The 12,582-nt window shown below is 38.7% G+C and overlaps 1 protein-coding gene across 1 annotated transcript; it reads right to left on the reverse strand.

Moving 5' to 3' along the window:
• Nucleotides 1-613: 613 nt before the first annotated feature.
• On the reverse strand, nt 614-10,873 carry lhcgr (luteinizing hormone/choriogonadotropin receptor). Its single transcript, XM_028006092.1, has 11 exons — nt 10,507-10,873; nt 8,347-8,418; nt 8,029-8,103; nt 7,861-7,935; nt 7,136-7,210; nt 6,929-7,006; nt 6,786-6,854; nt 6,614-6,688; nt 5,567-5,752; nt 4,059-4,127; nt 614-2,928 (listed from the first exon to the last, which is right to left on the reverse strand). Exons 1-11 carry the CDS (start codon nt 10,659-10,661, stop codon nt 1,719-1,721), a joined length of 2,139 nt encoding a protein of 712 aa, XP_027861893.1. The 5' UTR covers nt 10,662-10,873; the 3' UTR covers nt 614-1,718.
• Nucleotides 10,874-12,582: the final 1,709 nt, after the last annotated feature.

The following is a 12,582-nucleotide window of genomic DNA, read 5'->3' on the forward strand; positions in this document are numbered from 1 at the left end:
AACTTTGAAAGACTTGCTGCTCAAGTCTTTTAAAGTTTTTCAAAGAGACAAGTCTTTCAAAACTTTGAAAGACTTGTCTCTCAAAACTTTCAAAATGCTCAGTCAAACTACATAAGGAATGCCTGAAAACGTTACTTTTTAGAGCCACTGGCTCTCAATGGGATTTAGGTCTGGACTTTGACTCGGCCATCCTATCATATGAATACTTTGATTTAAATTGTGTCATTGTATCTCCAGCTGGATGTTGATAGTTGTTTTTTCTGCTGGAAGGTGATCCTTCACCCAGATATCTGTATTTTGCAACTCATAGCAGCTTTTTGTACATGATTGTTCTGTATTTAGCTTCGTCCATCTTCCCATCATTTCTGACCAACTTTCTGTCAAAGAAAACCAAGTATCTAAAAACTGCACTCAATTAAAAGTAACACTACTTCAACATATTTACTCAAGTAAAAGTAAAAAGCAGCCATTCAAGAAATTACTTGAGTAAGAGTAAAACAGTATTTGGTTAAAAATAAACAAAAAAAAGGCTACTCAAGCAAGAGTAACTGATCAAAACATCAATCATTTAATATTGAAAAATTACATCACCAAAATACAAAGGCATGTGAAAATTTTGGTATTTCAAAGATCAGAATGAAAATAATGCATATAAATAACATACAACATAACAAAAATCAGGCAAAATTAAAAAAATGTAAAAATCAGTTTCTTTCTATATAAAACTTATAGAACTTTAACAGACACTGCAGATGAGTGTCTGTGTCTGGTGATTTTCTTTGTATTTAAACAGAAAGTGAGATTACTGGTACAATATCCAGAAATTTTACTCAGGTAAGAGTAGCAGTACTTCATAATAAAACTCAAGTAATAGTACAACATAATACTTGGAAAAGTTTTTTGTTTTTTTTCAAAAGGTTACTCAAGTAAATGTAAGTAATTACCACCTAACTTTGTCCCCACAGCATGATGCTGCCACCACCTTGTTTTACAGTAAGATCAGTTTTGGTCTCATATCATCAGAGCATCTTCTTCCTCATGTGAATCCCCCATTTTCTGTGGAAAGCTATTATTGTGGATTTCTGCAGCTCCTCTAGTCTTACCCCAGCTCTGTTAGTTTTCATTTAGTTTTCTGAAACAAATATCTGAAGCCTTCACGCAACAGGCGCCTTTATTCTGACATTAAATTCAACGATACTGGAGTCTGTTATTTAGCTGACTTCTCAGTGCACTGGATTTTACTTAGCAGTATGAAAGTAAAGGGGGACTGAAAACAAATGCAAGCTATACTTTTCAGATTTTTACTTGTAAAACTATAAAACCCAGTTTTTTACTTCTTTGTGTTCATTTATCAGATGAAATCCTGACAATGCATTCGAGTTTTAAGTCTAACCATGACAAATTTAGCAAATCTTTGAGGGGTTTAAATACCTTTGCAAGGCATTGTAGATCTGATAAACGAGAAGGTTCATGAATAATGAACTACTGGTATTTCATTGTAAACTTGCATGGTTTTGGATCTGACAGAGAAGAAAATCCATCATATATCAGAGGATTACATTCATGTTTTAAATAGTAACCTATAAAAATAGTAAGTCTTTAACAGTGGAGCTTCATGTGTAGAGTTATGACAACAAGAAAGGAATCCCATTAAAAACAAAACATTCCCCAACCCCCAGCAGTCCTTCATGTCCAGATATTTTTGTCCCTTTCTGTCTTCAGGTTATCTCCTGCTCATCCTTAGGTTGCAGATCCTGATGTGATATGGGAGCCATGTTCACTGCAGTCTGCGCTTCTTTATTGTTGGATCTCAAATTGCTATTCATTGCATTTTCGGAGCAGCAGGCCTTCAAATGATAAATTTTGGCCTTGCTTTTACGGCATCCAATTGCGTTCATGAGCTGATAGGCGTCCTTTCTGAAGGCCTTGGTGAAAATAGCATACAGGAAGGGGTTGGCGCATGAGTTGATGGGGAAGAAGAGGACCAACAGAATCTTGGAGTTGGTGACGGTAATGAGAGGAAACTTAAAGGCGGCAGAAATAGCAAAGAAGGAGATGGGCGCCATGCAGAGGAAGTCGGTGAAGATGAGCACAGCCATTCGTTTTGCTATCCTGGTGTCCGCGCTTCTTTCAGGGACCTCTGGGTTCTTCACAGCCAAGTATATAAGCACATAGCAAACGCACACGACGGTGAAGGCCCCCACATTGAGGAGCAGGATGATGATGATGAAAGTCTGCGCTAGAGGGGTCTCTATGTCCATGGGTAAGCACATGCTGACTTTGGTGTAGCTGCTGATGCCAACCAGGGGCAGCATCCCCATCCCCAGACACAGAAACCAACCCGCTGCCATTATACCTGCAGCCTTTGTCAGGACCAGATGGCGCTTTACATGCAGAGCGTTGGTGATGGTGTGCCAGCGCTCCAAGGTGATGGTGGACAGCGTGTAGACCGACAGCTCGCCGCCAAACACAGACAGGAAGCCTGCAGCGTTACAGCCAGGCCCCGTTTGCCACTCGATGGCGTGTTGACTGTAATGACCACGAGTCCTCAGGTCTACCGTAGCAATCACCAGAAGATAGACACCTATGCAGAGATCAGCAAAGGCCAGATGGCACATGAGGAAGCGAGGCACGGTTAGCTTGTTTCGGCTGGTAAAGAAAACGAGCAGCACCATCAGGTTGCCTGTGATAGCGAGTATGTTGATGAACCAAATAGCAACTCTGAGAAAACTGAACCCAGCAAGGTCCTCGCAGGGATTGAAGGCGTCCTCTTCAGGCGTGCAAATGATTGAGTGGCAGAAGTCCACCCGCTGAGAATAGAGGTCATCCACATCTTGGAAGGTGGTGTCTTGCAGGTCAGATTCCGAATAAAACGACCAGCCCCCAAGCGGAGGTGTGTCGCCTGTGCCTCCGATAACCCTCTGAAATCTGTAAGAGACCCAAAAAGACAAGACACAGATAATAAAGACTCTAGACTCTATTTTTTCTCTAAATTATTCATGGACAATTTGCCTGTTCACAGATTTTTTTCATGTAGTATAGTACCTAAAAATATTCCCCCAAAAAAATGCAGCTTGGGAAGCTGAAATACCAATCTGCAATGCTATTTGTTTTCAAAGCAGCCAAATCTTCCATAGAAGCACCATTCGATTTCCTTTTTGCTGATTGGTTGTACCCCACAGAGTGGAAATAAGAAAGACTGTAAATATTAGCTGTATGCATTAATACACACTTTCCACTGTGGGTATTAATGCATATTAAGGTTAAAATACGCAATAGTAATTGTTTTAGAGGGGGTCTTGGTTATTCACATATTTCTGCGATTTACATGTGGCTGTGGTCCCAAACCTCAGCGAATACCAAGGTCCACTGTAGTTTCTCCACCCATTGCAAATATCTTACAGCACTATGTTTGACCCTGGTTTAATGAAATATATATTATGCAAAATAACTATTAAATAATAAACCTAATTGACAGATTCTACTCTCCACCAAAGCAGATCCCTAACAAAAGCTCAGGCAGTGTTAGCTGAACCTAACCTTTTCTCAGAGTTTACTCTTTTAACATCAGGATACAGGATACAGCTTTGAAAAGCTGCAGAGCCAACAGATTTAACAATCCATTTTTACCTGCTATTATTGTCCTTTTAAATGTTTCTGTTTGCCAGTAGTTATTTTTTATATCTATATTGTGATGGTTTATTTATTGTTGGTGAATCCATTTTTTGAAAGCTGAAAAACACTTTGCTAGGGTAAGTGTAGATGTTTAATACCCACTGACACAGCCCTGCATCCGATAGATCTGAACATTGTCCGTGTGAGTGGTTGAAATTGCTAACATGAGCTAAAAGCAGCGCTTCTTAAAAGCTTGCGGCAATATGACCTCCTTCTGTTACACGCAAAGAAATTATTACTGATTTAAGTTTCACAGAACATCACTTGAAAGAATCCAAACCATTCCTTTAAATTGAATTTTCAGAAAGTTGATGACTTTGGGAAGATAATACAAAGAAACTGGTATGAACTATGAGTTCAGCATGAGCAGAAAAATATCTCACCTTGCTGATGGATTCCCTTCTTTACATGATGTAGAAAAATTATCCCATGGAGCGTTAGCTGAGAAGTCCCTAGAAAAACAGAAGAAATCTATAATCTCATTTTACATACTTCTTGTTTTGAACTGAATAGCTAAGAGTGTAAAAAACCCACCAAATTTCAAAATGTGCATAACAGAAAAAAATATTATTTGCGATTGAATTTATTCTGTAAGCTCAGATGATCATTTGGGTTCTCGTGCATAATTTTACAAAAGCTTCTTGGTGTCCGCTAAAGATATGCCAGGTCAAGTTTGGAGTGTTTCTGATCATTTTTACAACAAAATGGCTCCACACCATTGAATTCTGGGGATTTCTTCAAGTGCTAACCACAAATTTAGCTTAAAAATGTATTTGTATTTACATTTTTAAAATAGTTTTAAGTTTAAGTTCAAGATTGAATCTGAATATATGGCACAAATCAGAAAATAAAACTTAAAACAGGAAGAACACAAATGTGTTAGAAAGGGATGGGAACCATCTTTGAGATTCTGGTTTTCTTCACATTCCACCAAACAAACGGCTTGTAAAGTCTCAGAAGAGGAACGCAGCCTTCCTACTGTACTTGTTCAGGTTGAAAGGTCTGCCATAAATTACACCTGTCTAGTTTTGTGCTGAAAAGTCAGGAGAGCAAACGATAGAAACTGGATACTTTTTACTCTAAAAAGAGCTCTGTTTTGATTGCATCTAGAGACACTTAAAGACTTGTGTCTAAATCGTATCTGTCATATAAAGATATGGTGAAATTTTATGGCAAGGATGCAGGAGTGATTTCTTCTGGGAATTTTTCCAGTGGGATATTTTTTTATTATTTATTTGGAGGAAAGTGAATATAGATGTGAGATCTCATTTTTTTTCATTGTCTGTTTGCAGTGATGTTGGCTGCTGATTCTTCCACCAAGATTGCTCATGTATATTCTGCAAATATACATGAGCACTGTCTGATTCTGCTGTTGTTAAAGTACTTTTAGAGCGTTACACTCTGGGATAGTTGTTCATGCGCTTAAACATTCATACTGTAATTAGGCCTTTTCTAAGTATGATCATAGAGTTCACAACCATGGGAAAAAAGATGAGGATAAAAAGCTGCTCTGTTGTTTTAATTTGCTTTTACCATATTGAGCATTCTAACTTTCCACTATCGATTTTCATGATTGGGAACAAAAGAAAGAAAACCTATTTAAACATAAACTTATTTCTTGCAAAAGTATTCCAACTCAGTGAAATGTTTGTTCCACTCTTTATGTTAAAACCAAAAAAAAATCAACAAATGTTAGTGTGAGTTTATGTGAGAGGCTCTAACAAGTTAGCATATCATTGTTATATGTTAGAAATATCTGAAAAGTGTGGCCTGGATTTCTATTCAGCCCAATTTAGAGAAGGTTTTCCACTTTTTAGGACAATAGCTCTGTACATAAAGCTACAATGGGTATGGATACATTTGCAGGGCACTTTATCCTTTCACAATTCACCTGTGAGGGTTCCAGCTCAGAAGGGCACAACAGTGGCTATTGTAGGTAAGATGGGCCTCTCGGAGGCTGCCCATTCCCTTCAGATGAGGCAACCTTTTCAAATCGTATGCTGACTGAGCGAACAACACCAGAACCGACTCCAGTCCGTGAGCAGGTAACCTTGTGAGTGCTGTTGCAGAAACATCCCTGTGAGAACAGCGTCACATGAGCAATATTTTATTTTTGGACCTTTGTACGAAGAAACTGGCTTGTAAAAGTTCACAGCAGCAGTCAGCAAGCTCCTGCTACCAGCACTTGATAAGTGGGTCATGACTCAGAAAACAGCCGAGCGATAAACTGGTTAAAGGTTTGTTATCTGAAGAGTGAGTGTGAGTAATGTTTGTCTTCTTATGGCACCTTAGTTAAAGGAAACCTGTAGTCCAAAATTTACATTTTGCACATTTTTGTACTTCTATTGCTTCGAAAAACATCCCAAGTGTTAAAAAAAACAACAAAAACACCCAGCTGTATGTTAAAGTTTTTTGAAAACTTCCAGAATGTAGCCTCATAAATCATCAGTCACCAGCCGTTACCTAGCAACCCCAGAGAGGTCCAGTCTACTACCTAGCAACCCAAGTGGAGCTGCAGCACATTTGGTCAGCTGTTTTTACTGCTGCATGGCTGCTGGAAAAAGCAAGTGTTTTGTTGTTGACTTACCATCTAGAAACTACTTGCTGCATTCTTATTGGTTGTGCAGGAGGATCAACTTACGCTTTTCAAAGATATACTGTTGTATAATTGACATTTTCAAATTTATGATTGTAAACATTGAGTTAGGAGGTGTGGCCAACAGCAGCTTGTTTGGATTTAAAGTGACATGACGCCCTAAAACAGCTGATTGTGAAGGGACTTCACAATGGTGGAACTGATGAGAATAAAATCTCATTATTTAAGGAGGATTTTGTGCAAAAAATTTAGTGAACATGCTTCATATAGCCCATAGACCTATCCTAACGTCTTCAAGGAAGCATAATAGGTCACCTTTAAAAAACACAAAGTATAACTTACAAGACCTCCGGACCAGTGGCTCCTTGGAAAGCATCTTTGTGGATCATTTCAAGGTTTCGATTATTCTTCAGCACCCTAGACAAGACACAATAAAGGACCAGTGAGCACATTTCTCACTGCCTGAGCAGAAATTCCTAAAAAAAAGATGATAAAGTAGGAGTTTATTGAATACAGCTTATCTATCTTTGTCCCATTGAAGGCATGATTGTGTATTCCTCTGATACCGTTGTTGTAGAGATTCCTGTAATAAACAGTGTATGTTAGAAAAAAATAAAGATTTTCATTAAGCGATCATGAATGCAGAGGCACACTTACAATGTAGCATAACCCTCAGTCATTCCAGTGAAAGCGTTTGGAGGCACTTCAAGCAGATGAATGTTGTCGCATATTTCCCTGCAACAGAAGCAAAGTTCAGACTGGAACATCCTGCATCATTACAGACACTAACAGAACGTAGCTCTGTATTTCGCATGAGGTGAACAAATCATTGTTATGATTGATTTTCATGTTACTGTGACTTACAGAATAAAGTCTGATTTGAAAGAAGTGATTGATGTAACATCAGGGAAGAGGGTTATTCCAGTGTTTAAGATGCTCCTACAGTGATAAAGAAGACATAATGTTTCTGCAATAATTTTAGACTTTTTTGTGAAGCCAAACATCAAAAAATCTCTTGTAATGTCGCCTTTTTCATAGTATGTGTAGCGCATTCTGCAAAACTATTCATACTCAAGGAAACTCAAAGTGAGTTTTATTTGAGATACCTGTATTGTTATTAAGTTTAAGGAAAGGGACGCATAGATTTTAAAATGTTCTACAAAGAAAAATGTGAGGAGTGTGGCATTGTTTCCAGCCCAACTGAGACTGAATCTGGGTCTAGTGGAAGCCATGTTTGTAAATATCTGCCCCACATTTTCTTCCACATTTGAAATGTTTATAATTCCAACCATCTTCTCAAATTTTCCTGAAGAAATACATCCCCACATCATGATTCTGCCACCACTGTGGTTTTGGTTTTAAAGGACTGAAGAACTCTTTTCAATCTGTACCTCAAAGATGCTTAAACTTATGCACCAATTTGTGTTAATTAAATTGCTAATAAAATGTACTGAAGTTTGTGATTGTAATCTGACACTATAAAGTCAAATGGATAAGTACTTTCACAATGTACAAATAAATGGAATCCCACTTATTTAGGTTTAATTTCAAACCTGAACAGTTGTGCATTTAGGTTCAAGTTGTCTTACAAGAGGCGAAGATTTGGTAGGTTGTTGAAGGCTCTTCTGTCAATGTGCATCAGACTTCTTGCATTTTGAATTGAACTGTTCAGTCATGAGGAAAAAGAAGAGCAGCTGAGGTGCACTGCGGTGTTCGGAACAGAAATTCATTCACAGCATCACAAAGACAGGACTTACATCTCAGAAAGGTTGAGAAGATTGCTAAATGCTAGCGCTTCAATGGTTTCCAGGGTTACACTTTGAGCAATCGCACTGCAAATAACACAAACACAACATGATTAAGATGTTAGTTTAACTCAGTGTGCCCATAGTTGTTCAGTGCCAACTAAACATGATCTCTAAAACTGGATGATAACTTATTCTAAAACGAAAACAGCAGAAATTTAAAGCTAAAAACACGATGCATAATTCCCACTAAATTTAAAAGATATACAGTTCACATTTTAAATCTGTCTGATTATTGTTGGTGCACTAAAAGAAAAGACAGATACATACATCCTCTGAACTCCTCTCAAATCCTCAAAAGAATGGCTTGATATAGTTTTAAAAGAAAGGTGATAAAGAAACCTACAAGAGATGGAAGATGGCCATTAGATTATGATACAGTGACCATTAAACCGACAAATCATCTTTATTTAATGTCAATAAAATTTCAGTAAATAAAAGCATTTTATTTTGTAAATAAAATGATCAGTTTTGACTCACTGTAATAGGTATGTAGAGAATCATAAAGGACGTGAACCCTTTTTTAAATTTTGGCCGTTTAAATGATTTACAGTACTTTAAAACATTTGTTTTTCCAGGACTGAATTATCATGAGCAAATAAATTTTATCAAATATAAAAGCAAGAATTTTACATAAAAAAATTTTGATTTTCCAGGAATTGTAAGAAATCATCCCACTGTCTGCAGAGAAGTCAGTTTAACATCATAAATACTTGAAAGAGTACTGACTAAGGACTGACCCCATGCTACCTCAACACCTTAAAGCTCATCTAAAAGTTGCAGTTGCACAAAGCACAAGCTAAATTGCCTCTGGAGAAAAGAACTGTTTAATCTCATAAGACAAAGACAAGGCATTTGACTACAATGACATGAAGAATGTTTGGTAGAGAGAAATGAGCCTTTCAAATGTGAAATCCCTGTAACTACTGTCCAGCTTGGTAGGGGGAGCATTACACTATTAGACTTATCTTGCTGCCAGGTGTATTAATCGTTGGACAAATAATAAAAACTCTTGAGCTTCAAACTCTTCAGCTTCATCAACTGTGAAGCTGAAGAGTTTGAAACTGTGGGATCTTAAACTCTAATCACCACCTGGTTTTCTAACCATATGACCAGAAAATGATTTAAAGGGGAAGCAGCAAAAGCAAATGAGGTGGATTAGCAGTGCTTGCCAACAACTGATGATGTTATCCAGAACATATTACTGTGGAATATCTTCTCTGCTGCCCGGATATTGAGCTGTTAGCATGTCATGATAGTCATAAGACTATCATACAGCAACAGTCTTCAGTCAGAGGAGTCTACAGATTTGTTGTTAGACTGACTGCTACCGAAAAGCCTCTATGCCCACAGTATCTCCATCCACAATGGCGCTTTGTGGATATGAGTTATGACATTTAATTTCCAGTTGAGATAAATAAAGTAGTTTTGATTTGAATGAGCTATTTTAAATCTGACAGTGTGGACTTAGAAAATCCAATGTTGTGAATCCCATTTCTGCTTTTATCATTCTACAAATTTGTTTCTTGTCTCATCATTTCCTCATGGCAACAACTAATTAGCCAAATATAAAAGTTCTGTATGGGTGTATGTGTGTTTGCTTTAGGAGTGTTTTTGGCATCTGATCCAATCATGAAACTGCCAGCCTTGGTGTGCAGGCACTTATCAGCTCAGATTCAAGGTCCTGTGATTTATAAAAGCAGGGGTCAAGACTCCCAACCTTCAAGGTTCGTCACAGTCTGGCAGGCTCATCGGGTGAGCTCAGACATAGGATGAGAGGATGCTGTATGTACATGACCTTGTGAGGCCAACTTGACATGTTCAGAAGTAATTAAGTTCAAAACACATTGAGGTTCTTTTTGTTGACTGAAGCGGCCATGAACAATCCAAATTGTTCTTATTATGAACACAAACAATGTGTGGGAGGCAGCTGCACAGTTGCTATAAAGTCTTCTAGAACAAAGTTAAGACTATTGTTTACACAGTAAGATATCATATGTGTGCTCATTATGTTGGCCAATGGCAGTCTATGTATTGTATAAATGTAAGACAAGTACATATTAGGTGGAATACAATAAATAATAAAGTATTTATATATTTTTCCAAATTAGGAGCAGCCTTGCATCTAATTCGTAAGATTCTACATGAATACGTTGCTAAACATGGCAATGTTCACACATTATTCTGACAGTTTTGTACAAAGAAAAAATAATTAATCAAGTAAAATTATTTCTTTGAAAACTGATAATAAACCACGTAGATGATGTTTGGCTCAAAATTAAACATTTTGTGCGTAATTGCGCGCAGACCGATCTGGAAAGTAGCTTTATATGATTATACAGCGCCTTAACATCATATATGATTTTATTATACGCTGGCATATACACGTGTTTTTATCGACTTTGACTCCATAAAATACTCTGTACTTACAGTCTTTTGTTCCGCTGGTCCTTTCCCGTTTCTGCTGTAAGCTTGCATCTTATCGTCTCGGAGGAACATCGGCAGATCCTCGGGCAACTGAAACTTGTGCATTCATAAAAGAACGAGACTAACAAGAGCAAGAATACTGGGAGAGGCGTCCGCATCGCTGCTGGCGTCTGTGAAATGTCCGAACACCCAGAAGGTGGGCTGTCCACTCACCGCTCAGTGCACATGGAGATATTTGCGCCTGCTGCTGTCGAAGCACATCATCCTGACAGCGCAAAGGGGGTTCGGAGCCACCTGAACTAACCAGGAGTTATCAAAAATGTATAAATATTACTGTTTTTACAGTAATGCACGGCATTATAAAATTACGCATGGCTCTTTGATGCACTGACTTGTCATTTTTGCACAAATGAAATCCTTTGAATGAGTTAGATTATTTGAGATTCAGAAAAGTTTGCACTTCATTCAAAATCTGCGGCAGTTTGAGTGTGAAGAAATGTGCAGCAAACTGGAGATAACAAATTTTGGAGAAATTTTATATCCACAGAAAAATTATTCTTATTGTTTTGAAATAACGTTCTTGCAGGCATATTCACAAAGAACCAAACGGTTGCCTAATCTAGATACTAAGAAGGACAGCGTGACCTCAAAATCTTCCTACAAGAATTTCTCTTTTGTTATTCACTTTATTGAATTTTGACACAAAAGATGTTTTGACAAATATTACATTTGAAGAGAAGATTCCATTCTTGCTGAAAAGATAGAATATTTAAATGGAAATACTGTATTCTGAGTAACTCATTGGGAAACATTCAAAAAGGTTTCCCAATGTAGTAAAACCGCATTTAATCAAATTTAATACATTTAATAATTTAATAAATATTCAATGTATTATAATGAGATGCTCAATGTAATAGCATCTCATTATACTAGATAATGATATAATGGCATCTCATTATATCATCTCATTATAGAAGAACGCTATCTTATATAAATGTTGATATGAATATAGCATCTCATTATAATGAACTAGAATCTCATTATAATGATAATAACAGCTTCTCAAGTATCTCATTATAATGAGGAGATACTATCCCATTATAAGGAGACGCAATCTTGTTATAATGAGATGGTAGTTATCCATCCGTTCACCCACCCACCCATTCAATCCATCCATCCGTCCACCCACCCACCCACCCATTCCACCCATTCCATCCATCCATCCATCCATCCATCCATCCCTCCATCCATCCATCCATCCATCTTCCGCTAATCCGGGTCTTGTCGCGAGGGTAGCAGCTTAAGAAGGGAGACCCAGACTTCCCTCTCCCCAGCCACTTCTTCCAGCTCCTCCGGGACGCCTCCACGAATCCCAAGGTGTTCCCAGGCCAGCCGAGAAGCATAGTTCCTCCAGCGTGTCCTGGGTCTTTCCCAGTGTCTCCTCCCGGTGGGATGTGCCCGGAACACCTCACCAAGGAGGCGTCCAGCAGGCATCCTAACCAGATGCCTGAGGCACCTCAACTCGTGTAGGATGGCCGAGCTTCTCACCCTGCAGACACACTGCGGAGAAAACCCATTTTGACCGCTTGTATCTGTGACCTGGTTCTTTCGGTCATGACCCAAAGCTCATAACCACAGCTGAGGGTAGGAATGTAGATCGACCGGTAAATCGAGAGCTTTGCTTTTCGACTCAGCTCTTTCTTCACCACGGTGGACAGGTACAGCGCCCACTTCACTGCAGATGCTGCGGCAATCCGTCTGTCGATCTCCCGCTCCCTTTTTCCCTCAGAACAAGATCCCAAGATACTCAAACTCCTCCACTTGGGGCAGGACACCCCCATCCATCCCCGACCCGGAGTAAGTACTCTACCCTTTTCCAGCTCAAGGCCATGGCCTCGGATTTGGGGGCACTGATCCTCATCCTGGCCGCTTCACACTTGGCTGCAAACCGCTCCAGTGAGAGTTGTAGATCACGATCTGATGAAGCCAACAGAATCACATCATCCACAAAAAGCAAAGATGCAATCCTAAGGTCACCAAAACGAATCCCCTCAACACCTTGGCTGCACCTAGAAATTC

The sequence above is a fragment of the Xiphophorus couchianus genome, chromosome 22 (genome assembly GCF_001444195.1).
Source record: "Xiphophorus couchianus chromosome 22, X_couchianus-1.0, whole genome shotgun sequence".
In the NCBI taxonomy this organism is placed as follows: domain Eukaryota; kingdom Metazoa; phylum Chordata; class Actinopteri; order Cyprinodontiformes; family Poeciliidae; genus Xiphophorus; species Xiphophorus couchianus.

Bases quoted from the DNA above. Each gene is read 5' to 3' on its own strand.
- lhcgr (XM_028006092.1), bottom strand. From the start codon at position 10,661: ATGCGGACGCCTCTCCCAGTATTCTTGCTCTTGTTAGTCTCGTTCTTT. The intron at 7,936-8,028 runs GTAAGTCCTGTC...ATGACTGAACAG, and splicing joins CTTCTCAACCTTTCTGAGAT to TTCAATTCAAAATGCAAGAA. The intron at 6,689-6,785 runs GTATTCAATAAA...TGTCTTGTCTAG, and splicing joins GGGACAAAGATAGATAAGCT to GGTGCTGAAGAATAATCGAA.